The sequence below is a fragment of the Austrofundulus limnaeus genome, unplaced genomic scaffold, assembly GCF_001266775.1.
Source record: "Austrofundulus limnaeus strain Quisiro unplaced genomic scaffold, Austrofundulus_limnaeus-1.0 Scaffold5, whole genome shotgun sequence".
Lineage (NCBI taxonomy): Eukaryota > Metazoa > Chordata > Actinopteri > Cyprinodontiformes > Rivulidae > Austrofundulus > Austrofundulus limnaeus.
In genome coordinates, this window is record NW_013952407.1 from 2,837,511 (window position 1) to 2,865,361 (window position 27,851).

General features: G+C 37.2%; 1 protein-coding gene across 7 annotated transcripts in view; it reads left to right on the forward strand.

Annotated features, from left to right (window-relative positions):
* nfat5b (nuclear factor of activated T cells 5b) overlaps nt 1-27,779 on the forward strand; it is a 29,878-nt gene extending 2,099 nt beyond the window's left edge. The window contains exons 1-13 of one of the 7 annotated variants that reach the window (XM_014027217.1): nt 11,031-11,165; nt 14,203-14,328; nt 16,363-16,984; nt 18,369-18,555; nt 19,688-19,878; nt 21,236-21,408; nt 21,954-22,088; nt 22,171-22,223; nt 22,690-22,822; nt 23,164-23,238; nt 23,405-23,502; nt 23,723-25,541; nt 25,962-27,779. In XM_014027217.1, coding sequence (XP_013882671.1) covers nt 14,271-14,328; nt 16,363-16,984; nt 18,369-18,555; nt 19,688-19,878; nt 21,236-21,408; nt 21,954-22,088; nt 22,171-22,223; nt 22,690-22,822; nt 23,164-23,238; nt 23,405-23,502; nt 23,723-25,541; nt 25,962-26,200 — 3,783 coding nt within the window. In that variant the 5' untranslated portion in view covers nt 11,031-11,165; nt 14,203-14,270 and the 3' untranslated portion in view covers nt 26,201-27,779. Of the gene's footprint in view, nt 1-11,030; nt 11,166-14,202; nt 14,329-15,872; nt 15,937-16,362; nt 16,985-18,368; nt 18,556-19,687; nt 19,879-21,235; nt 21,409-21,953; nt 22,089-22,170; nt 22,224-22,689; nt 22,823-23,163; nt 23,239-23,404; nt 23,503-23,722; nt 25,542-25,961 lie in introns of those variants that run through there. The other 6 variants (XM_014027225.1, XM_014027194.1, XM_014027202.1 and 3 more) reach the window with 6 other exon arrangements.
* The last annotated feature ends 72 nt before the right edge of the window (nt 27,780-27,851 follow it).

Sequence of the window (27,851 nt, forward strand, 5' to 3'; positions counted from 1 at the left end):
ATTTATTTATTTATTTATTTATTTATTTATTTATTTATTTATTTATTTGCATTTTTCAAATGCAGCGGTTAACTTTGGCTAAAAGCTACAAGTATTTTTCATTGAAGAGTAATAATTTACACTGTGTACAAAAAGAGAAGCTGATATTTCTAAATTCTTTGTATAAACAAACAAACAAACAAACAAACAAAACATGTCCAGTAAAGTTTTAGGTGCAATAATCCAGATGCAACATAAGCTTTTGCACTGGTACTAAAACCAGTATTTTTTTTTTTTTAATGTTTTAAACTTTTCTGGTGGTGTGATGTAGGATTGCTCAAGTCTTAACTAGTAAAGTTCTAGTGTGTTATAAAACAGACAAAGAATCAGCCTATGTTGCCCTGTTAATGCTCTATTTCTATAAATTATTCTTCAATGTTCCTCTTTTAAGTATTAAGAACAGATAAAGAGAATGTTCAACATTCATTGATTAAAAAATCTAAACGTGTAGCTACTTTTCTTATTCTGTTTATAACAAGAAGAAAGTAAAAGAAAGGAGCGTAAAGAGAAACTTTATATTCATCAGATAAATCAGCTACGATCCTCTGGTAAAMTATTGACCATTGTGTTAACATATTGTCCTTGATTACAATGATTACTAAACCCACTGTTGAGTATTTGTTATTTGAGAGTTTGGTTTTGCATCCCGTAGTTAAAGACCAATTTTTCAGTTTTTTATAGAGTTACTCTTTGGTGTGAAGTGAAACCTAATTGGTCAGTGTCAGTATGAACATGTGTGCTAAATCKACTCCCTGTTATTTACATAGATTTTAGTAGATTTAAGCTTTGTTGCTGTAAGAACTTTAATGTTTGCTTGTTTACTATCTTTTGCTCTTTTTTTCTACTTTGGGCAACTTAACCCAAGTCATTTTTAGCGTATGAGTCAACCAGGCATTACAGAGGAAAAACAACACAGTGTGACAATAGCACTCAGGACAGSAAGGCAGTTTGTGCTAATTTTTGTAGTCCGTAAGGGACTGCCCATTATTGGAGGTTATAAAACGTCTTCCCAGCAGTTTCACATAAAACCAAAAAAAAATGTTTTTAATTGTTTTTGGTACAAGTTTTACTGAGCGTGTTTAACGATTCTCAGCTCTCAGATCTTAACATAGTTCTTTTTTTTATTTTTTATTGACACCACCAACACTTAGTCAATAATTAACTCTCAGTCTCCTCTGTGTATAAACCTGGGCTTAAATAGCACTCTATTAATATTGACTTTGCTGTGTCAGGCAAACTTGGCGGCATGTGCTTAGAAACACTTCACTGCTTAGAAAGCCTGTTGATATTTTGATGAAAGAAAAAAATATTGTGAATGGAAGGAAAATTATAAAAAAAATGTATACAATTAAAGTTAGGCCATTATTAATCTGTTGCTTTTTTTTCAGTCCCAGCACATCAGTGACTGTAGACATGCATTTTTAACAGAAATGCTTTTCGGTTTTGATTATTGATAGAATTACCATGTGACTCAGTCATTTTGAGAACTTTCTGTCTTTCAAAGCTTTTATAGGCAGGCACAATGTTTTGTTGTTGTTGTTCAGGACATTTTTGTAGACTTCATAGGTTAAACATCAATCCAAACTGGTTTTACATCCGTCTGACTGTCACGTTTGTTGTGGCTTTGCTCTGGTTCATCCATGAGCATGGCTGACTTGTTGTTGATATTAAATCATTTTTTCATTATCATTTTGGACTATGCTACAGTAGGGTTGGGYATAATCGTATCGTATCGCAATTACTTGTCAGAAAAACATTAATCGATTATTCTTTGGCACTTGACAGTTAATACAATTAATGCCAGCAGGCAGAGTCCGCTCGGTGCTCCTCTCAGCTTCAAATATGACGAACATTTTTTAAAAAGTTCTGTAATTTATTTATCTATCAACACAATTTAAAATTTGATGTATAGCCTGAAGTCTGTAATTTTGACACAATTTGAAACAGATCTTTACGAAGAGCAAATYCTTCCCATTAAATTGGTCATGGGACTAGGACATAAGGGTGTCCAGGGACTCCAGGGGATTAATCGTCAAATTAATCGTTGCCAGCTAAATACCACAATTAATCGTGATTCTTTTTTTGCCAATATTGCCCAACCCTATGCTACAGGTTGTTTAACACACTCTTAGCTACTAGCTTGGTTTAATTAGAYGTCACTGTCTTTTTTCTGAGGTTCACAAGCTTAGGACCTATAAAGATATTTGAAACTCTATTCAGGGAGATTTATTGTCCCTCAGTGAAGATCATGCCCTGTTTTAGCCCAATWTATTTTTTCTTCACTCTTAGGACCAACATTTTAGGTTCAAAACCAACCTGGCGTGTCAGGCTAGCCTGSTTAAAACCAGCCCCTTGTCCTTCGCTTTGCTTCGTACGAGGGTCTGGACTCTCTGCTATAGAGAAACAATTCTTGCTGGAGGCGTGGCCTCTGTTGAAGGTGAAATGATTGGATCAGTTGGCGATGAATGTGTATGCCAGCTTCACCGTGAAGGAGGCTAAGCTAAGAAGCTAACCGGAAATTGCGTGCACTGTAAACAACCCTACTGAGAGGAGAGAAGTACCGAGCTGAACAAGACGGCTGTAAATGAGAACGATGTTGTTTTTCAAAACCCTGCCTTCTTGTTTCTGATTGGCTCAAACGAAATTTTGCTGAAGAAATCTTGTCTATGGGAGAAATCCCAGACGGAGCAGTGAAGGGAAACTAGAATTGAGTAGAACTGCGTAGGAAGGCAAGGGCCAGGCTAGTGTCAAGCAAGCTACRAACCATTTTTTTGTCAGTTTATCTCAGATTGTTTTTTTAAATACTCCGTCGTGTCAATTGTTTACCATGCATTAAGATTTTGGCCCTAAAAGTGTGTTGTTTACAGGTCTTTTTTTTTGGATAGCTATCAATATTAAGAGTTTACAGAACTTCAGAGTAGTGTAAATCTCCTGTAGATTGGACTTTTTTTTTTTTTTTTTGCAAAATTTATAGCTTTCAGTTTTTTTTTCACTTATTTGTTTTCATGGCCCAATGGTAATTTGGTCTGGAGTGAATGATTTCTCATGGGAATTACTTCTTTTAGGCTACATAATGCTGGCATGATGACTAATTGGAGAAAGACCTAGATAAAAGATAAAGTGGGCGGAGTTAAAAGCAAAATAGAATGTGAATTGACAGGAATCTGAACCCAAAGAACATATAGTCTTGCCTTGCATCAGTGTTTCTATTTAAATATCACAGAGTACAGGACTAATCTAATTTTGAATAACATAAAATAGAACATTGTGTAATGTTAGTTTTACTTAGTTTTATTGTTTTTAGGTAAAGCTTTTGAGATTTGGGGTTTTATTAAAAGCAATGTTGGGATGCTATGAATTCCTACCTATTCAATCAGTGTGCATGTTTGCACTTTTATCTTTTGTCTAATCTTTTTGATTAATTATTAACACTAACCAAACTTAAGTAAGAAGTCTAATCGGGGTCAGGTCAGAAAATCACCTTCTTTAGTATTTACTGCTCACTTGTGACTTTGTTTTGGCTGCTCCAATCAATGCATGAGTGGTTTAAACTGTGAAACCCTTACTTTTGTGGTTTCTGTGTAAATATGAACATTTTGCACAGTTTGAAAAATATGTGGAGATGTTCAAAATTGTATATCATTACAATTTATTATTAAACAAAAAATTAAAAGGCAAATATTTGCTTCTATAAAAATGGTATAATGTACTACATAAACATATCAAAAATTATTAGACAAAAACAGATCATCTTCAAAACTGTTGTTGATGATTTTAGTGAAAAAATGTCAAATGCTTTGCGAGAAGAGAATAGTCATTTTTCATCTATAGTTTGACAGTTGTGTGTACACCAGAGTACCTTTTTCCTCTTATGTTCAATGGCTTGTTACACTCAGAAGACTGCTGCAGCACTTTTGTTTTTCAGTTTTTATCATTCTATCAAAAAACGTATTTTGCGAGTAGAATAGGGTGATTTTGTCTGTCTCTCTCTCTCTCTTTTTTTTTTTTTACAAATGCAGTAGAACATTAGATCATTCAAAGTTTTTATGTTGCATATCTTCAGATATTGTTAGATTTTTTTATATCTGTATTTTTTTTGGATGGGATTAGGTACAAGATTGTTGTTTTTAAAGGCCCTGTTTAAGCCAATTTAAGACAATTTATGAGCATTTTAAAGACAGCTGCACTGAARAAGGAATTAAAAAAATCAAGTGGAAGTCTCTTTTAGGCATGCACATAATGTAATGCTAACAAATTGATCAAATATATAACTTTTATTAGTAATTTAGACAAAAAACATTTCATGAATTGGCATACGTTGTCTAAAACATTATGTTGTGACAGTGCCTTAAAAGCCAATACTGATTTAAAAAACAAGTGTTTTTAGATGCTTTACTGATGACACAATACGTGCGTCATTCAAAGTCAGAAGAGCATTAGTCGGTATGACCTGCTTTAGCTTGCTCTCAACCCGAGACAAGATTTCTAACACTCATTTGTGAGAAGCCCAAAGCACCTGTGACATCTAACAGCCCCTGCAATTCTCTCCACAGCAGGATGATTCTGGAGTAAGACATTAAATATTAAGGGTGGTGAATCTTGGCTGGGTTCAGTCTTTCCATTGGCAGATGAGAAGCAGCAGTTAGGGTGTCTGAAACTCATAAGTTGGATACACAGACTGTGGCCCACTGTCGGGAACTTTTCTGCCTCTGAATGAGAGAAAGACAGAACTTTGAATTATTCTATTAGTTTTGAAGTTCTAATAAATAAATAAATGGAAATGGAAAATCTGCTAAGGTGTTGACAATATGATACAAAGAGTCTGTCCATCAAAAATAAATGTTTGTTTTATTTTGAAACTTTAGAAACTGGAACACCTACTCTATGTAATCCTACCCTGTACAATAAACACCCTATTTTGCAAAGCTTATTATTTCCAGTTTTTGTTGAGACTGTTCCAAAAAAGTCTAAAATCTGATGCCTTTCAATGAGACTTCTGACCCCTTTGACTTGTAATGGCAACTCGCAGCCCCACGTCTCTCGTGATTCTTTTCCTGAGGCATTTTTCCATCTGTTTTCTTACAGTCATGGTGGATTGTTACTCAGCCTTAGGGTAAATTTTGCTGTCAGTGGTCAGCTATAAGTAATTAGCTCATCTGTCATCTTGCCATGCTGTCTCCTCATGGAACACAGTACTGGAGTGATTTGGCTGTTCTCATTACAATTTGCAGTGAGGCATTTCATAATGTGGCTCTTGAAATAAAATTAATTAATGTCATTCTGGTCAGATTTGGTAATGGCTGTGTATGTAGAGTTTATATAACAGAGCAGGCCAATAGATGCATGTTACTTTTTGTGGCTGCAAACGTTTATGTGTTCACACGTCTGCTAAAAGATAGGAGTTGTTATTAGACTATTTATTATAGAAACAGTTTCACATGCATCTTTGATCCCAAGCTGAGATTAAATTGCGGGAGAGAGGTATTGTGTAGGCCAGCAATTACATGTTGGTAGATGATGCAACAGATTTTTTTTTTTTTTTTACCTTGTATAAATGTTTCCGGATGTGAATGCAGGTTTATCCAGGTTTCATTTTTTTGTAATCTTGGGTAATGTTTTTCAGCAGGGGCAAAGCTAAAAACAATGCAAAGCCTTTTCTTTATTTGTGTGCCTTTTAGTAAAGTCATTTCTTTGCACCTATTGAGGATTGAGGTGCACTGTTTGCTTTTTTTCTTTTTTTTTTCTTTTTGCAAATTCAGAAGTTCATGTAAGATTTATTAAGGTTTACATGATATTGTGGTATGTGTCCTCAGGTGTTCCACATTTTTTTAAAAGAAGAGTTTCCATTTTATGTTTTTTTTTTTTTGTTTTTGTTTTTTAAAACAATCAGGTGCATAACAAAAGTTTCATGACCAAGTGTCACAGAAAGGCATTTAAAAACCTTCAGAAATGCCCGTGTTTTACATTTTCGTCAAAAATTAGTGATCCATCATACAGCTTAACAACTCTTAATAGCTGTGTCCAGTGTTTTCATTACTCTTTTCTGAGTCATCTGTTGCTTCCTTGGCTGACTGGTAAGACTGGACTAAACTGCAGCATTGGTTCATCGGATTTCCCCCAGTATCCTGTCATTGTTGGAACTTAGGCAATCCTAGGAAAAAGAACTTCTGTTCAACAACAACCACAAAAATAATAAAATACAAATAAAATAAAATAAACATGTACAACAAACATAACATTTTTTATTGCTAACAAAAGAAGACAGTATTAAATTTCAACTTTGGGTAAAAGTGAAGCACACAACTGTAAAACTGAAAGACTGTCTCACTTGGTTTTACTAAAAATTTAGATTTTTTTGTTTAATGAACTATATATTTTTTAAGTGTTGTGATTCATTTATTGAAATTTTTTTTAATTTAAGGACTCTAGCTTTAGCTGCAAAGACTCAATCTTCTTTTTGTCATCCATAGTTGTTTGCTTGAACTTTTAAAAGCCTAATCCCTTATTGTATCTTATTTATTCATTTTTAATTCCTACAAAATGGAAGTAGTTACACTTAGCTACTTAAATGTTATAATCTTTTCGTCTCGTTTCAAATTAGTGTTTTTGTTTAGGTCACATAAAAAAGGTCACATGCTGTCACTCTRCAGATTTTGTAGAAGTGTGTTAAGTAAAAACTGAAGAAAACATTGACTCAGCAAAATGGTTTTATCATATTTTTTTTTTGCAAATTGTTTGATAAAACTTTCATATCTATCAAGATGTCATACTAAGCTAATATCCTTATACAGATTAAGACATCATTTGTCTTTATAGTGTCATCATTTTTTTTACCTTATTTTCTTGCCACTCCTCTTTTTTCAGTTTGCCAAGTGGGGACTTTTTTTTGATGAGTCAATTAGCACTTTGTCAGCAGGAATGATGACGTTCATGTCTTACCATTTCAACAAGTTGCAACATGCTCAAAGATGAGCAATAGTGTGACTCTACAGATCACCCCCCCCCCCCGACTTTACTACTGATTGTTTATGTTGAGCTAACTCGTGTTTTAGCGTGTCAGAATCTGCGTAGTGAGCCTGCAATTTCTCAAGATATTTTTGTGAGTTTATTACACAAGTTACTACTTAAATTTAGAATCCCAGTCATAAGAATTTCTTTTCATTTGATGCCTTTTTATAATGTATGTTTTTGTTTTTTCAATTTAAGTCCAACAAAGAACATCTTTTTTTGTGATTTTTTTTTTGTTAGTTCTTGACTATTTTTTTCTCATATTCTTAGGGTTTTACCTGACTAAACTGCAGACATTCCTAATCCTCAGTTAGATTGTACAACAAATCTTCTTTAATAGTTGAAGGTGTAGACCTGACCYAAACCTAGAGTCTACACCAGCACATTTTCACTTTTGTGTAAAATGGCACAGTTTAAAGGAAGGAAAGCAAATAAAATGAGAATCAAAAGGCAATTCAGTATGGATAAACGCTGATAGAGCTTAGTGAGTCCTGAGCTGACCTGCAGGCTGTTTTTATTTAAAACAGGGACCGTCTTCAAATAACTTCTCAGTTTACACAAATTTAGCATTAGGTTTCTATTTTTCTACATTCTTGTTCTCAACTCTTCTGTTTTTCAATTCTTTTGTGAATTTCTCAGTGCCTCAAGTCTCAAACACTTTTTCTCACTGAGTGCTAAATGTGCTAATCCCAGTTTATCTGTTTATTCCTTTTTATTAACTGAGCCAATGACTTCTCTTTTCAGATTAGTTCATTAAGATTTTTCAATTGACTATTTATTGTGTACATTAAAGGGATTATCTTTTAAAATAGTCAAAAAATTATTGTGGACATCATGATTTTAAAAATTCATTTAACCCCGTGAATTTTGTCCCAGGTGTCCTTAACCCGTGACAGCTGTATTTTGACAACTGCACGTGAGCTCTCTTTTGACAGAAAACACCTGAGGGAAATGGCCGAGTCTAAAACAACCCGCTGATGAATAAATACAATTTATTAGAAACACTAGTCCAAATCTGCTCAACTTCATTTCAAAAGGAGCTACAGGATAGCAACCCTCTAGGACCGAGACTGGACACCCCTGACCCAAGAAGTAGGTCCTCTCCTTCCTGTTCRTCATCACATCTATCCAGGTCATCATCCACCCAGCTGACTGAAAATATGCCAAAAGGAAAAGAGACATTGTAACAAGATAATCCACATTTTTCATTTCACAAGTGTTGTTTTTTTATGTCATATTGCAGTGTCAGTCAAATATTTGTTTGAAACTCATGCACTTCCATCAGCAAAACTTTTCCTTTTTTGTTATTTCAGTAATTTATCAGATTAATAAGCTTAATTTTTTTCAGAATACCTCTTTGGTGCAGTCAAAAAAAAACACTGCATGCTAATTAGTGAGCTTTATGGGTGTTGGTTGGTAAATTTTATTACCTTCAGTTTTTCAGCTGTGTGCTTGATGCTTCTTTTGGGTGTGGTCTTATATATACTGTACATCATAACACCATTATTGTTGTTATCAAACTGAAAAAAGCCCGTTTTACAAAAATGGAAAGTTTTTTTCTTTAATAGACTTTTTGTTCAAGTCTTTTCCAATWTTTCTTTCTTTAGTCTCTGTTCATGGTGAATGTTTTATTGGAAATTTAGCTGGAACATCAAGCACGTTAGTGAACCTCAGAATGTCTTACATGAATATATCAGCTCATAGATTATTTTTTAGATATAAAATTTGGACAGCACAGTAGCATAATGATGTCAAACTGTCAGCGGGTGATTGCATCTGTGGTATTGCTAAAGACTCTTCCTGTTGCCAGTATTGGCTCACCAGATCCAAATACTGTAGTATGAATTAATAATGTCTGTGTGTGAGTGTGTGGGTGTGTTTGTATGTCTGTGTGCTTGTGTCCTCATCAATTTCTCATTTATGCCAAATTTTATTTGAAAAGTTGCACAAATGTGTTTCAATATTTGTATGCAAGATAATTTTTAGTCAACACTCATGTGATAGATCCTGCTTGTGTGCTGCATTCTCCAAATAGTTTAAATTCCACTGATTGTTTGTATGCAACTGTTTTATCTTTCAGTTCCCTAACAGATCTAAAAACTGGAGTTATTATGCACTATAAACTAAAACGCAAAACTCCATTTTAAACAGATGAGGATTTCTTAAATTTTAGCTTTCCAGAACTTCCAATAGGGCATTACGCCTGATGACCACAATTTTTGTCTGTATTTTACAGACATTTGCCTGAACTAACAGTTGAACTTTTGAGCKAACATGAGCAACATAACAGATTGTGTTAAAAATGTCATTGAGCATCGTTAAATACGTAAATGTGTATGTGGATACATATTGGTCAAATGTTATCTGTCTACTTTTATAAATTAGTTGTGAATCTACACTTTTTATTACTTGCATTCATTGAGAGAATGGCTGCTGTTAATTTTGGAAAATATGCACTGACCCACTTACTTTCTTTTGCAAGAAAAGCCAAAAGGGCTGTCATAACAAGACAGTTTTTGTTATCTGAAATCGGCACATCTTAGGCCTCACCCTCACCAGCCGTCTGACTTGCATAGCGCTCGACCTTGACTCTTTTCTCCTCAGGCCAGTAGGGAGGTGGCTTCCTGTCAGGCACTTGTTTGCAAGCTCACCCCCACCAGAAGGGTTCACAAGTTTTTGTGATCCAGGTGAGGCATCCCTAATAGATGGGGTCTTTGTTTATCAAGGTCTTTGAATTGCTCTTAATCTAACCCCACCCCTGGGGCCAGAATGCCATGGGAGACCCTGTCAGGGTCAAACAGTCCAGACAGCATTGCCCCAAGGTTCCCGGGAGTACTCATACACCTCCATGAAGTTAAGGTGGCATTTCTGTAGACTCAACAAAGCTCCGACATCTAGAGGGAGCTCGGAGTAGGGCCGCTGCCTCACTGCATCAAAAGGATCAACTGAGGTGGTTTGGACATCTGATAAGGATAACTTCTGGGCTCCTAATGGGGTTTTTCCAGGCACACCCCCCTGGAATGATACATGGGGTTAGACCCAAAAACTTGTAGGGATTGTGTCTTCTGGTCTAAGATGTGTTGGTGTGGAGAGGAATGTCTAGGTTTCCTTCCTGAACCTGTTCCCTCCTCAATCTGACCATGGATAATCAGCAGGAAATGGATGAATGGGTTATCAAAATTTATTATCCGTTCATCACTCTAAGTTATTATCAGTACATTCCATGGCCAATAGTTGGTATTAAACACTGAAGTAACGGTAGAATAAACTTGTTTTCCTTTTTAGATTTTGTAAACAAAAGTTACACGGAACAGAATGAATAATAATTTAACTATCCTACATGAAACACAACTTTTCTCTCAAGGGCCAACAAATTATTGTAAAACAGATTTTGAACTTGGGAACAGGTGAGGACAAAAATGGCACATTATGATATTTTACAACAATTGGCTTAATATAATACAGGTACAGTGAATACCACTCTCTCTATGCCCAATTCATTATAGATTATACAGTTTTATCTTTTCATTTTCATCAAACTCACAAGAGACTCAAACGCTCTAAAGACGTGGCCCCTGATCTGTGTTACTATGGAGTCCCTTGCAGCTCTTGTGTAGGCTTGGCTGTAAACATTTCAGGGTTGTTGTACATGGTTTGCTGCAGGTGCCAGCCCTTCTCTGCTCCCCCCCTCCCCCACACACACACCCCCCCCCTCACTGCTGGGAATAATCTCCAAATGCACTGACAAGAAACCTAAGCTTCTCCTAATCACGTCCTCTTAAGCAGCATTCTTCCAAGTTTAGGCAGTCCACCCTGTGAAACAGTTTAGCCACAGTTTTTCACCAACCATGTTACACTACACTCTTGGTTCGGTTTGACAGGATTCCACATGACAATACCRCTAACCTGTTGAGCAAGGTGCAGTGCAGAAAAGGGTCTGTATAACAATAAACAGGACAGAGAGAGAGGTTGGTTGAAGGGAGGAGGGGGCACGGAAAGGATTTAAATCACTCACTCAGCCAAAAACCAGTGCCACGCCCCAGATGCCAGGGCTAGTAAGAGCAAGCAGCTGGAATGTGAGGGAAATGAATGGGAGTGCAAGTCCTGCCATTCACATGGTAAGTGCCTTTTTTTCACCTTTTAGCCTGTACTGCATTTTGTAAAAACTGATCACAAGGCATTRCATGAGTACAAAAACAAAAGTAGTCACCCTCTCTGCCATGTGATTTGGATTTTTAATGTTCAGGTTATAGTTATTAAACTGTGTTAATGACAGCAGCAGACTTGATTCAAACTAACAACCACGTGGCATTGTTTTAACAATTTTTGGTCAAATTTAATATTTTGTTCATGGAGGATGAAGAGATTTGATTTGATTTGATTTATTGATTTAACAGGAAAAGATTACTAAAAATCAAGCCTGACTCAGCATNAATCAAGCCTGACTCAGCATAATTGCTGTTTTACAGCAGGTTCCTGTTCTGCAGCACATAAAACACTCAGAAATACAGCATCACAATCACATCATTATACACCATAGACACAAAGACAAACAAGCATACCAAAGAGAAAATTGAAGGTTTTTCCGTGGTCAGTGGTCTGCACAATATGACTGGTTTTAGAGTAGGCTCAAAACTGAAAGGGGTGTGTGAGTCAATATGATTCATTTTTAAGTTAAATAGGAAAGTAGAGTTATTTTCATAATTTATTTTTTTTACTTGCTTCCARGTGAAAGAGTCTGTGTTGTCACATGTAAATTAAGAATGGCAGACTGTCTGTTTAAGAGGAAATAAACTTGCAGCAAAATAAGATTTTTATTTTCTGGTCCCAAAAACGTCCCAGGAGCTATGGAAACACTTTGAACAGGCCAGGCAGTGAGTTGAGACCAGTGCTCTGAAAAGTGAGTGCATATTTTCTGACTGTGCGGTTGGCAGTTTGTTTACTGGAAGGGTTTTTCACGCAAAGCACATGTTGCTGCATGTGCAGTCACTCAGTAAACCCCCAAAAAACTGTAGATTTAAAGTGCAACTGCAAAGGTAGACAGAGGGTTTTTGTGGACATGATGGGGAATGTTTTTGTGCATATGCATGCATCTGTGTGACTTTTTTGTTTACTGAACATAGCAAATAACCAGCACAGCCACACTAGAATCCTCTGTGTACGTTTGGCTCAGAGTGAGTTATGAGTTTACCGAGTCCAGTTTTAAGATCTGTTTATGCGAACTAGGGTTTCCTGCGCTTMTAAAAGCAAACCGTAAGAGACTGGAGGGCTTTAGAAATGAAGAGGCATGGGTTGGTTTCAGTCGGTCCCAGGTTTGTCCATTGTGCACAGTGAGTGGTAACAATGGGAGGGTTAAGTATCAGATATACACACCAAACCCTGGGATTCAGCTGCAAGTAATTAAAACTGGCAGTTGGCAGAGGGAAGAGTCAGGCGACTGTAATGGTCGCTTTTAGTTCATACCATAATATTTGGATGATGAATCACTGTTAGTAAAAGTGTTGTCATGCTGTTGACCTAAGGCTTCCCCTCATCCCCGTCTCCTATGGCAGGCAGAGAGAAGAGAGACAGCTCTGTTTTATTCTGTTGTTTAAAAAGATCTGCCTTATATATGTCACAGCTTTTGATTTTTCTCAACTTTATTTGTTTTATTGTCTTTTGTGAATTCAGAGCCATAAGTTAGTATTTTGTTAGAGAAATACCAGTGTTGTAAAACTATGTTCCCTGGTGATGGATGGTGAGTTAAATATAATTTAAATGGGTTTTCTGATATCTTTAAACTTTACATAAGATTTTGTTAGTCAGATTCAGCATTTGCTAACATAAAGAAGAATGTCAAACCTGTCAGGGATTTTGATCCCTGATAGATTTACCAGTTCCTCTGTTGTGTAAAGTGACRTTTACCCTGTATTGAAAGTACTCATTAAAACTGTTGCTTTGTCTGATCAATAGTTCAATGTCAAAACATATACCATTTATGGTCATATAAATCTAAGGGGGAAAGAAAAAGAAAAAACAGATGCTGTAAATATTCAAATGTATTTAGTTGTAGCAATAGTCAAGCTTTTATTTACCTTATATTGCATTAAAAATGCATATTTTGTAGCCACAGAGGCTGTATGAATTCTTCTTAAAGTAATACCAGTTAATGTCTACAGGAATCAAACTAAAATAAATGAATAAATACATAAACCTCAGTATGTCTCTAGAGTAACAAAACAGGGAGCTGCCCAGGCAGTTGTAGCCCTATGCTGGGTTCAGACTGAACGTGATTCTCACCTTAAGGCAGGGACAGTCCACAGCTGAAAACACACCCACATCTCTGACATCTGTTGGTGGTGTACTTCACCACCAATAGGTAACATAAATGTCATGCTTTGCTATGCAAGAAAAATGACTGCAGTGTTCACCATGCAGATGTCATGCTTTGACATGCATGAAGAATGAGTGATATAAAAAAAGACTTGTTTTTCCATGCCTTTTTTGCTGTCAGGTGAAAATTATTTTGTTAAAGCGATTCATAGGAAAGTCTTCGTTTAAATTTTTTTTTTAGGATCATAGCAGCAAAAAAATGTAATTTCTGTTCCTTACACAATTTATTTAAATTAATTTGATTGTTTTAATTTCTGATCTAAACCGTCATCATAGACAATGGCACTTTATTATAGTACCTGCTTTGTTTCTTTAGTTAATGCTGTGTAGAGGGCAGGCAAAGGTGTAACATGACTGTGCATACGAACAGCCTGTGTCAGACATTGGCAGTAATACAGAAGTGGAAACCTGTTTGACAACTGAACTGGTGATAGAGCATTGTTCTGATATAGTTTTAAAACATGGCTATTTATTTGTTTTTAGCTTTTTAAATCAGATTCCCTGACAGACATGTATATTTTTTTGATTTGAGTAAATTTTTTACAACTGTGTGAACATTATTATTTTATGTACTTATTTTTTGCACTTTGTTGTTTGAGTGTTGATGATGATAAAATAAAATAAAAATCTGTGTTCTGTTATTTTTAAGTTTCTTGATTTTTTTGTTAGTCATCAAGCTGACACGTTGGAGTCATTATTCCCAACAGAAAAAAAAAGCGATTGAATTCCTGTTAATCAATCACCTTATTATTCCTTTTATTGGTCCCCCTACTCTCACAACAGAGTCAGTGTATGAGCTTCTTCCCAGAGAGCTACAGTTGTCTTCCTTCACCCATCAGAACCCAGAAGTCATGAGTCAAAAGAGCGACGGAGAGGCTGGGCCTCTCCCTTCAGCTCCTCTAGCATCAGGTAGGATCCTGCATCCTCTATCCTTGTTTCTTCTCTGCAAGCAGGATTGATATTGCCCCACCCCAAAAACCACTACTCGTGTAACAGTTTGTACCTGTAGGTGAACACAAACACCTGCATGCAGCAGGAAAGCCTGTTGTACATGCAGCCTGCTTCTCTTTGATTTTTTTACACAAGACAAAAATAAAAAATAACAAAAAGCTCATGAAGGATGTTAAGTTCAGCTTAACATGCCCTGCTGTCTGTTCCTGCTTATTGTGATTTCATGTTACTCTGTTGTTTCTTCCCACCCAAATAACTCCATAGTGCAACATGTTCACACAATATAAAGCTCTATTGACAAAGTATTTTTGTTGACCCTTTATATTTATTTGGTAACATAAATAAGGTTTGAGTAAATTGTATGATAATAAAAGACAAAGACTTTTTTAAATTTTGCTTTTCTGCGTATGTAATAAAACCCAATGAACCCTGATACAGCAGACACTTTTTTGATGATTATTTGGCTTTCAGCCAATGTGGAGCTGCTATTCATAGCCAATAAAAAAAAAAAAAACTCCTCATATTAGTGGATATATATAGAAGTCCAGAACAAGACTGTGACAGATTAGCTTATTGGTCTGCACAAAAAAATATTTTATTTGGAATTATATTCCATTTGCATTTTTGGTGGTAGGCTATAAAGCGGCAGAGCCTTTGTGCCGGTATGTTCCATGTGAGTCACAAATTGATGGGTGTGTTGATGATGACACAGTAGATAAACAGATCATTTATCATTAATYTTAAAATGTTTCACTTCACAGTTGTTCCGCCTGAGTTTATGATGACACTAAACACGGAGAAAGAACAGAACATGATGAGTGTATTGTGAATACATGAGAAAGGGCTTACAGGTTTGAAGCATACATATATTTAAAACTCATACATATTAAAGAAGTGTCAACGACTAACGTAGGACTATTTTTAGGGGTTATTTGTTTATTTGAAGTATAGTGGTGTATCTATATTTGCTCTGAGAAGTCACTACTTTCTGTCCAAATGGTAAATATTTTAAAATAATTTGATAATGCAACCAAAGCGTAAGTACCAAGGAACCAAACATGAAAATAATTCTGCACGCAGAAATTTTAGCTTTTTGTTTACAAAAACAAACATCTAATTGTCTTAAACACAGTTATTGTACGTATAATTTTATATTTTAATAATCATTTACTTTTGGCTTTTAAATGTGTTTGTGTTGCTTATTTGCTCAAAGTGACACACCTCTTGTCTGTATTCTCTGTTTGTTGTTGTTTTTTCCAAATGTGGGTTGTGAAACTACTGACACCAAACAAACCAGCATTTCAACTGCAGCTAACATTTTTTGTGATTTGCAGCCTAATCCCACCTTACCTTAGAGTTCCCCTTCGAGTTCACTGTAACTGCTTGTAGTTACAGCATGCTGGAGCAACTTGGGAGGAGGTGTCACGCCATATTTTAATAGCATTCTCTTTATCTGAATAATATTTTTTTCTTTTTTTGCTGTCTCGCCTTTTATATTTCAGGAAGTTTCCTCTTGAAGCAGGGAGTGTCTGCATATAAAATGGTCTGCAGTTATCTGCTTCATAGGTCAGAGGCTTGTTTTGTTTTGTTTCTGTGGCTTCTCCAAATCCCCCGAATGACTTTAAAGCTGAAATTGAATTAAAGCTTCAATATCTGACATCTTACATATAATTTTGAGCAAAAACAAAATGCTAGAAAGAATGAAAATAATTTTACATTTTCTTTGTATATTAATTCACATACAGAAATATGTATTGCTTTTTTCATGGCTGCATTTCACTCGCAGAAACGCAAACTCTCATTAACTGTATGTTCGGCATCATTGACAGTCTTGTGAGCATGGAGAGAGGTGTATGTACAGTATATATACAAAAAACAAAGGCAAAACAACAACAAATAGGAACAACTGTGAACATTTTTATTACTTACCTGGGCTGCTACCCTACACTGGTTGAGGTGCCTGCATTGACTTTCTTAATTTTTGCACTTCAGATGCCACGTACACTTCTCTGACCATGGAAGGGCCTCGCAGTGCTTTTTCTACTTCTTCCATGCATTCCAATGCTACACACAATGATCAGAGCCCTGCTCGCATCAGAAATTGTGATCTGGAGGACACCAGAAGCAGCAGAGTGGTACCGGAGATGGTTGCAGCAGATGACGGGAGCCCGAACAGCAGCAATGGTGGGAACAACAGGGCCGGCAGTGAGCTGGGAGGAGGAAGAGGTCCTACATCCCAGGACAGCCAACCACATCATCAGATGACCCCATCCAAGCGCCGTACAGCGCTTAACATTTCTCCACCTCCACAAGACCTGTTTGACGACAGTCACATGTCGTGCCAGGATGCACCAACCCTGGAGTCAGAGCAAAGYAACAGCATCTGGATAGATGACTCACTGTCCAACTTCAGCATTATGAGCAATACCTCTTACAATGACAACACAGAGGTGCCGCGAAAGTCCCGCAAACGTACCCCTCGCCAGAGGCCAGGTCCTAAGTCTGTGCGTGCATCGGAGGCCAGCATGGACGTGTTTGATGCAGACAGCGCCAAAGGTCCACACTTTGTCCTGTCGCAGCTCGGCCCGGACAACAAGACTGGAACAAAAGGAAGGTTTGTAGTGCAGAACACTTTGACTGATACATGCAACTAAAAAATATCTGTGCCTTGCGTTTTATGAGAATGTGACAAGAAATTATATTTGTAGCTTTAAAGAAATAATTGATGTTCTTCATTTTACTAGTAACTATCTAATTTGAGGCATTGAASCTTCAATAATACAGACATTTTACATTCCTCCAATATCTTGTGGTTGATAGGTAGCTTTAGGTCAGGGCTATTCAACTAAATTGCTCCGGRGGCCACGGTTAATGCAGGCCAACAGCTGAGGGGCCAAACATCCAGCAGTTAAAGTTATTACGTAAATAAATCAAAGATCTGTTACCTTTGAAATAGTTTATTTTGCTGCATTTATTTATTAATATAACATGCAGAACCCTATGTAATAAATTTAGTGATAAAAAAACAAAATCAAAAACAAAAATAACGCATCACCTCCTATTCAACACAAATATTTTGACATCTGTGACTTGCCTACTTTTAAACCAATTTTATTTTTAATTTCATAGTTTTATATTCAACTGCTTATAGTTTTAACTGTCTTGAGTATGCTTAGAAACAGTTTTTACCATCTTGTAGCCAAGATTCTGCAGTTTCAGTAGATACCAAACATGTCTATGTTTAACAAAAAGAACTCATAGTAATCAAAGTAGAAAACTGGTGGTCTGKGCTTAAGAGAAGTATGAACCAATTGGCGGGCCGCATTTTGGTCACTCGCGGGCCGGATGTGGCCCGCAGGCCACCAGTTGAATAGCCCTGCTTTAGGTCTTTCTTCTATCTTCTATTTATAGTGAAAGTTCTTCTAAACAATCTCATTTAGCACTTATTTAATTGTGACAGCAGGTATTATTTGGAAATGAAACACTGACACTCACCATATTTCCACAAAGGCGAGCAGTTAGATCAGAGAGAAGGGAGGGGCAGGATACTGAAGCACAAACAATGGTCAGCCRCAGTGAATCACAGTCTCTCTCTCAAAGACCTAGGATAAGCAGAGCAGATTAAATAAACAGATAAGTGGAYGTTTTAAGAGCCAGGGTTAGAATATGCTTGGTTGATGCAAGGCCTCTTAAATCTGCAATGCTCAGAGCACCATGGCAACTACAGAAATGTTTTCAGCGTTGTTAAGAGTGAAGCCCCTCATGTAAGTTATACAGTGTAAGTTTATACAGTGTAAGTATATTCATGTTTATATATGTTTTATAGCCTGATAAGAATGAGAAGTGAAATGTCTTTGACTAAAGAATTAAAATCCAGTTGCCTTGTTTTTGAAACTCCTGGGATTTTCTGTGTGAACTGTGTCAAAAAYAAAAAGCTTCATTAGTAGAAATTGATATTTAAAAAGCTATTTGTTTTGTCAACTATGTGTTTGTTGCAGCTCTGATGATCCTCAGACAACTAATCAGAAAGGAGGAATTCTTTCGATGCAGTTCCCATCGAAGTGTGAGGGGAAGGAGCTCAAGATCCTTGTCCAGCCTGAGACTCAGCACCGAGCTCGCTACTTAACTGAAGGGAGCAGGGGGTCAGTAAAGGATCGCACCCAGCAGAGCTTTCCTACTGTAAAGGTAACCAGGGAGTTTCAAATATGTGTTTATGAGTTTAAGATTTGTTGCGTTTGGWGCCATAGAAACAGTGGGATAAAAGGTCAGCACTGTCCTGTAAGACTGAAGATCACAGTAATTGTCTCATTAGAGATGTGAATACTTGGTGAGGAGAATACTCTAAACCGATGTATTTTTTGATAGATTTTCTGCACAATCGATTCCTTTTTTATTTTGGTATTTTATGTTTGTTTTATTGTTGGTATTTTTGGTAGATGAGGTGACGTGAACCCAATCTGCAAACATGTTTTTTTGTTTTTGATGAATAACCAGAAAAAAAAAATCATTAGATCGGATAAATGAATATGGTGGCAGTAGAGTTTGTTAAACTGAATAGACAGTTTCTTCTTCCTGTTTATTCTGGGAGTCCAGCCATTCAGCAACTTTGCTTCGTGTTGATGTGTGCATGTAGGACAGACATGATGGGGTGTTTTGAGACAAAAAAAGGACAGAAAATTTGTATTGATCTTTTTCCTTTTTCCTTTTAAAGTTCATAAACTAGTTACTTGTAACTTTTTGTGAGCTAATTGTGCAATACTACATGTAATGTAATAATGTAATACTGTAATTTCCCTTTGGGAAGTATTTTTGAATTGAACTGAATGCACACTGCCTGGCCAAAACAAATGAATTTACTGAATGACTAGGTTATTCCATCAGTGGATTGTTTCTTCTCTGATGGCACGGCCATATTCCATGATGACAATACCAGGATTCATGGGGCTGGAATAGTGAAAGAGTGGTTCAGGGAGCATGAGACATCATTTTCACACATGGATTGGCTCCACAGAGTCCATTGAGAATCTTTGGGATGTGATGGAGAAGGCTTTGCACATTGGTCAGACTCTACCGTCATCAATGCAAGATCTTGGTGAAAAATTAATTCAACACTGGAAAGAAATAAATCTTATGACATTGCAGAAGCTTATCCAAACAATGCCACAGCCGATGCATACCATAGGTGGTCCAACGAAATATTAGTGTTACCTTTTTTTTGGTGGCAACTTATTTTTGGCCAGGTAGTGTACTACACCAGAAAAAAACAACTTTTTGTCTCTATATCTAATCCATTATCTCTTTTTTTTTCTTTTCACAGCTGGAGGGTGTGAATGAGCCAGTGGTTTTGCAGGTGTTTGTCGGCAACGATGCTGGTCGTGTGAAGCCTCATGGATTTTACCAAGCCTGCAGAGTAACTGGTCGAAACACAACAGCATGCAAAGAGGTTGATATCAATGGCACAACTGTCATTGAGGTGACCCTTGATCCAAGCACCAAAATGACTCTAGCGTATGTGCATTTTGTTGTTTTAATGCTTTATATTGCGACAGTAATGGCTTCTTATTTTTTGTGATAAAGCACAAATGTCAATTTTTAAAACAAAATATGGCTTTGATGTGTTCACTTGTACATCATAATATGTCAAGACAGTTGTCTTAAAGTAGAGTTTAGTTATTGACAGATGTGTAAGCACTTTCTCTGTTTTTTTTTTAGGGGGATAATAGCCAACTTTAGGAACATGCTGAAGTATTAAATCTAGCAGAGTTTAGTTTAGTACATACCTTAAAGGGATCCCCGATTAGTTGTAACATTAGACTTTATTTGATAAACATATATTTTAACTGTAAAATAAAGACTGTAAAAAATACTGTAGGCTGTTTAGTGTTTATAATTTTTAAACTAAAAGTTTAAAAATATATTACACGGACTGGGCCATTTTATTTACACACAAAGCATTCTGGGTAAATGATGACATGGATAGGTCCTTGGTGCAAGGCTGCTAGCGAGCTATATCCACCCTGAAGGTTAATCTTGGACAATATCTGACGATCGACTCTTTTAAATGAAACCAGAGAGCGTTGACAGAGAGGAGAAGGTAGAAATGACTCAGCCTGTAACTGAAAATATAGATGGAGGACAACAGAGCTGCTTCATGGAAGAAGAACCTCAGCTTAGCCTGTTAGATTTAGCGTTAGCCCCGACGCTATCACCATATATATTTATTAGCTCAGCACTAAACATTCTCCTCTCGTCACTGAGGTCCTCCATCCATATGACAGAGAGGGGAACGCAAAAATGACTCAGTCTGCAACTGAAAATATGGATGGAGGACCTCAGATTAGCTTGTTTGTCGCGCTAGCGTTGAGCTAATACATATAAGGTAATATAGCGTTGGCGCTAGCGCAAAGGCTAACAGGCTAAGCTGAGGTTCTTCTTCCATGAAGCAGCTCTGTTGTCCTCCATCCATATTTTCAGTTCCAGGCTGAGTCATTTCTACCTTCTCCTCTCTGTCAACGCTCTCTGGTTTCATTTAAAAGAGTCGATCATCAGATATTGTCCAAGATTTAACCTTCAGGGTGGATATAGCTCGCTAGCAGCCTTGCACCAAGGACCTATCCACGTCATCATTTACCCAGAATGCTTTGTGTGTAAATAAAATGGCTCTGTCCGTGTTGAAATATATTTTTAAAAATTTACAAAACTAAACAGCCTACAGTATTTTTACAATCTTTATTTTACAGTTAAAATATATGTTTATCAAATAAARTCTAATGTTACAACTAATTGGGGATCCTTTAAAAATTAATAAAACTGGAAGTGGAAACAAGTCCAAGCATGTCCAAGTTACTGTTTTCTTCCCCTTCAGGGTTGACTGTGTTGGGATCTTGAAACTCCGTAATGCTGACGTTGAGGCTCGTATTGGTGTGGCAGGGTCAAAGAAGAAGAGCACACGTGCTCGACTGGTGTTTCGAGTCAACATTCCTCGTCCAGATGGATCAATGCTTACGCTACAGACACCCTCGTCACCAATCTTGTGTAGTAAGTCAGTCTTAGCATTTGTCACTGCAAAAATATTACCTTTTTATAAAAGTAGAGAAATTATAATAAATCTGTAGATTAGAGAAAATCATCCTACACTACGTAACAAATGTTACACTCATTCGGCCAAACTAGCTGTTCAAAAGGTCACTAGCTGAGGGAAAACACACAGTTGACCTAAAACCTACTTGGTTAATAATTACCACTATACCTTTTTAAATCCTGTTTCTCAATTTCAATACAGCCAGAGATCAGTAAACCTTTATCGTTTGATGTCTGTTTTTAGAGACCTAACAGTCATCATTCTGTCCTTTAAATAATTCCTGCAATATGAGGGTGTGGTCAGTTCCACAAACCGGAAAAATGCTTAAAGATGTAAAATATGTCCACATGACTTTAGGACAACTGCTTTGAGAGTAGCAGGGGAGTAAAAGAGGGACAGGATAAAATAATAGAGGTATATAGACGTTTATATAGACGTTTACATAGAACCAGCATACAATCCAGGAAACTCTCATCAGTGGTGTGCTCCTTTGTGTTTACAGCTCAGCCTGCAGGACTGCCTGAGATACTGAAGAAGTCACTTCACAGCTCTTCAGTGGGGGGTGGAGAAGAAGTGTTCATCATTGGCAAAAACTTTTTGAAAGACACCAAAGTTATATTTCAAGAAAATGCTTCTGGTGAGAAATTGACCTTTCAGACGTGTTCAGATATGAAATGATCATTTTTTTTAAATGAACTATTATTTTTTTGTTGTTCCAGATGAGAACTCATGGAAAGCAGAGGCTGAAATTGACATGGAGCTGTTTCATCAGGTGAAATGTCATTTTTATTGGTTGTCTTACTTTGAAATGATTAATGGTAATTACTAACTAAATTTAAATAATCCAATTGACAGAGCTAACTCTGTGTTGTGGGGGGTTTCTGATATAATCATCTTAAACGGTTCTTAGTTCAAAGGTTTGTGTAGTTTCATTGTGTTCTGACCTAATTACATTAAGTCTACGAAGGTTTACTGAGTGAGTTGTTATAGACAGGATTAAACCTTTGCCCTTGTGACAAAAAGATCAGAATTAAGTGAAAGGTGAATATGTTGCTTCAATTATTTTCTAAATTCCCACTCAGCATTTAGATAGTTTTTTTTTTTTTTCAGTTTTTGTCAACTCACTGTTCTGACATGCAGCTTTCTTATCTTTATTAATAAATTATGTATTTGTTCAGTTGTATGCTATTTGTGTGTGTTTTAATGACTGTTATTCATTTCTGTATGATCCTCTCTAGAATCACTTAATAGTGAAAGTACCCCCATATCAGAACCAAGCTGTCTCCTCTCCAGTGAGCGTAGTAATCTACGTGGTGACAAATGCTGGGAGATCCCATGACATTCAGACATTTACCTACACTCCAGATGCAGGTTTGAGTCTTCAGATTGCTTGTTTCTTTCAAATGAACGGACCTTTACTAACTCCCACTAAAGCTTACATACTCAGTAAAGAAAAGGAAAGGACTTCTTAAATTGATCATCACCAATAGACAGTAGTACCACCTACAGTTTTAAATAATCACAGAAAATGTGAGCACATTTTTGCACAGAATAATATTCATACTAAATAATATTTATATGTGTTCTGTTGAYTTTAGGTATGTTCTGATCATTTTAGTAAAACTAAAATACATAAACATAATGTGAACAACCTTTGTTGACACATTTAGTTACTTTCTTGAAGTAGTTTACATCTGTTTTTTATTTTTCAGTAAAAAATGAAATTCCTGTGAAGCAAGAGATGCCCTCTCCAGTGAAGACTTGTTCTTTTGATGAGCCAATAAAAGGTTATTTTTCATTTTAAGAACTTTTGATGATGTTCAGAAGTTGATAAAATTATTTTTTTGTTTTCAACTTGAAAAGCTTTTTTATTTCTTAAACTGTACACTGATAACATGAGAYGCTCTGCATAAAGACTCAATTGACCTTTTGTTTTTTTTCCAACCTTTATAGATGTTACCTTGATGCCTTCAATGTTGCCTTTAGTGAAGAGAGAAGATATCACTCCGATGGAAGTAACAAGCAACCTGCAGTCCTCTGGAGTATTTAAGGTAAATTATTGATCTTTAAGCTTTAGTGCCTTGGTAATATTGATAATAGCTTAAAATGTATTTCAATTTAATTCCCTGAATTAAGAAATTACAGATATATTTGAAAAAATCTGTTTGCTTCATACTGTATTATCCTGAAGATAAGTTTTTTTTTTTATTATGGTGGACTAAACTTTAAATCATTGATAAACAATGTTTCTTCTGTTTGTTGTCTCTCCAGCAGAATGGTGGCTTGTGTTCAACCCAGCAAAACTCAGATGTAACACCAGCACATCTAAACAAAGACCTAGTGTTCAACAATACACTTCCCCAGCCTGCAAGTGATGCTGATAAAGCACAGGTTGCCGGTTTTTCCAATGCTGACCCTTTAAGCACCATCCAGAAGCAGGACATTGCTGCTGGCGGCTCCTTCCCTTTGCCTGCAGAGTCTCTGCTCTCGCAGAACTCACAGCAGTTCCTCTTGGAACACAGAGATGGTCTCAGAAGGGAGAGGTCTTGCAGTAATCCTGCTAACATGGGGAGGCTATGTGGGGAGCCTGCATCCCAAGAGCAGCAGATGTCCATGTTCCCTCCAGATGAAGTGGCTCAGCTGGAGGAGGCAGTGAGACAACTTAAAGCTAAAGGAATGTGCAACTTACTTCAGCCTGATAACTCTATAAGCAAACAGCAGCAGCAACACATCCAGCACCAGCAACAAATCCAAAATCAGCAAATTCAGCAGCAACAACAGCAGCAGGTTTTGGAGAATTTGCAGCTTTTCCAGTCTCAGATGCAGATGCAGTGTGGCATGTTTCAAGATACTGCCCAGGTCAAGAACTCAGAACATCAAAGTTCCTCTCAGGGAGTGGTGACAAACCAGGGTTCACTTTTCCCGCAGGAGCAACACTCCTCACAAAGTCAGCAGCAGCAACAAGCTACGCTGTTTCAGCAGGCAAACGACCTTTGCTCTTTGCAGACCAGCTTCTTGCAGCCGACCCCCACTCATTCTTCACCGACCATGTTCCACAACTCCAACCCTTTGACAGAGACACGAGATCCACAGGGGGTTCTGTTTCAGAAAGCTTCCCAGGAGCAGGTACAGGCTGCTATTTTCCAAAACACCATGACAGTGCTACAGTCACCAGAGCAACAAGCCTCAACTCCTGGACTTTTCCTGCCCCCAACTTCTCTGCCAACTCAGCTTTCAGCCAGTAATCCTCAACAGCAGCAGCAGCAACAACAACAACAACAACAACAACAGCAACAACAACAACAGCAACAACTGGCCTTCCTTAGTGCTCTACAGTCCTCTTCCTCTGAACCACAATCCGTATTTCAGACTGAATGTGGTTCTACAAATATTAACAATCTGCAGCTGGGGGCCCAAATATCTCCCATTCAACAAAGAAACCCAATGGAGCAGCAACAGTCCCTCCAGTCTCCACCACATACACAAACCCAACAAGCATCCCTGTTCCAGACTATATCTCCTCATTCATCTCCAAACACACTTTCTCCAGTTCAGCAGCAGCAGCCTGGTCTGATGTTTTGCAGCAATGGTCTACCCACACCACCCCAGGGCACCAATCTCCTGTTTACCAGTCAAGGCCAAATGCCTCCTCTAACGAGCAACAGTCTAGTTCCACAAGAGCCCCAAAACCCTTCTCTGCTCCTTTCCCAAGCCAACATGGTCACAGTAGAGCAGCAGAATCGTCCCGAGCCCATGGCCTTAGGAAATCCCTCCGACCCACAGCAGCAAGTCCTGTTTCAGGAGCAGCAGCCAATGCAGTTGGGCGCGAGCACCAACAACCAGCAAGAGCAGCCCGTGGGTCTCTTTATGCCCCAGCCCAATGTGACCTCTCTTCAGGGAGAACTGGCCCCTCAGGAACTCACACAGACCACCATGTTTGCCACCCAGAACGGCGTGGCCAACCTTCAGACGACYACCTCCTCCCCCGTCCAGCAGCCGGGGAGTTTGTTTCAACACAACATGAGTGGGAACATCAGTCAGCCCARCCAGCCTCAGCAGCCTGGGATCTTCCTCTTCGGGATTCAGAATGGTGAGGCTTTTCTTACCCAGGCGCACACCTCTTTTGTTAAGCTTTGTTTTCAGATTTAGCAGGCAGCTGCAAGTTTTTAAAAACAAATGTTTACCAGCTAAAACACCAAGTATTTCTCATAAGTTTGTCGAGAGCAAAATATAACACAAAAGTGAGAAATTCAAACTTGGATGTGGTGACCTGAACAGTGACGGCTTATTGTGGAATTTGTCTTTTTTTAATATAATATAGTGAACTTCTAAATCYGGACTGTCTTTAATATTGTTGTTATTTTTCCTGTGTCCAAGAGCAGTTTATAGGAGAGCATGTACTGTAGTTTTTGTTCATTTGAACTTAACTTTAGTGTCATTACATGCCAACGTACTGTACTTAAAACCATGTGTCAGCTTACTTTATCCTTTTCTGTTTCCCCTTTTGCAGAATGCGGCACGTTGATGAGCAGCGGTGGAAACACKGTATCGGATCAGATAATAGCAATCAGCCAGTCTGGTCAGAACCAAAGAGAGAGTGAGGCACGCATCCAGAACCTTCTTAGCCAGTCCATGAATCAGTCAGGGACAGTGCCAAGCAGCATGTCTGCCTCTCAGAACATGGAAAAGATTGATGACCTACTGGTCAGCCTGCAGGAGACGGGCACCAACCTGACACGTTCCTTCTAATCTTTGTTCACACTTGTGAGTTTGTCTTTTGTTTTCATTCAAGCGATATGGAGTAATAGGCATGTTCAGAAAAACTGTTATCTGTAAAAACTACTTGTGACCTTGTCAGCCATTGTGGGAACACTTATCACAATGTCCTCATATCTGATCTGTTAATTTTTTTTTTTTCTGCTCGTTTTAAAGCTATCGACTGTATTCAAACAGAACTGTGAAGCAGAACTTAAAATCTAAATTCTATTATCTTTGCACTGCCAGTTTCTTTAAACATAAACGAGATTGGCCAAGACCACAAACTGGATATTTTGCAAATGCGGATAAATAAACCAGGAATTATTATTGGAGTGTCGTGGCTGTGCAGGCTGACTGAGAAAAGCAAACATGTCTTTGCAGCTTAACGACTTACTCCATATAACTAAAACTGAAAAGAGTGACTTCTGGCAAGTCTGAAGCCCTTTTTTTTTACTTTCCCCTTTAAAGACTTCTAACTTTCCTGCTTTGTGATTCATATAACTTCACTTTAACTGTAACTAGTTTGTCACTGCTATCTCAAATATCTTTCTTTTATAATGTTTTCTACAGTGTCCTCCAAAAAAACTTTCATGGGTTCTGTTTGAATTTTTTTTTTTATAGATTAAAGATGGATTGTTCAGTGTAGGAGATTGGTGTGAATGTTGTGTGGTATCTACAGTTACACTGGAAGGTAGCTGATGTTGACATGGTGGTGAGAAATTGTGAAGAAATGTGAAAGTGTAGAGAGAAAGCAAAGAAATGCAAACAAGAAAACGTTTAGAAATGAACTTGGGTTATGTTGATTATTTCCCTTATATATTTTCCAGATAAACGTTTATATGTATATGTTCTTTACCAATTATGTGGTTTAGGATTAGGAAATTCTACTATAGTCTTTTAAGAAAGAGAGGTGTTGTAAATAGAGCAAATACTATGAGAATTACTTGCAAATAAAAACAGAATTTGTGGGKTTTTTTTCATTCCTGTCCCATAAAGTACACTGTCTCATGAAGAATAATGCTTTTACATTTTTTAGCTGCCCCATCTTCATAGCTTACAGTGAGGAGTGGGATGTATGGTTTTATGAATGATAAATTATTATTTGTTTTTGTTAGTATGACAGCATTTATCACAAGCAGTGAATGTATTAGTTTAGCTTTTCTTTCTTCAAGTTGTGCATCCTATTGCTGACCACGTTAATTCCCTGAAATCCACCATATTCTGGATAAATACAAAAAAAWTTTTTCAAAGTTTTCTTTGTTTGTATTTAACTCAGAATATGTTCACTTAGAGTAGAGAGATATGAATTAATTTAATGTATTATGTTTTTGGTCTTGAGCATTCTTCTACAGCTAGAAAAAAAGCCACCTCATGAGTTTTATTTGCAATGACATTAGTGAGGAGAAGAAATGAATGATTGACTATAAGTGCACGTCTCGTTGTGATATTACCGAGCAGGAAGGGTGCCTATTTTACAGTTTATGTAGAAGTTTTACAAATTTCATGTCTTTTTCTTCCTCGGGACTGGTTTCATTCAATTCACACTTTAAATAAATTGTGATAAGATGTCTGTTTTATGGCTGGCCGATTTTTTTCTTTTTTTTCTTCTTTTTTTTTTTTTTTTTTTTTTTTTTTTTTTTTT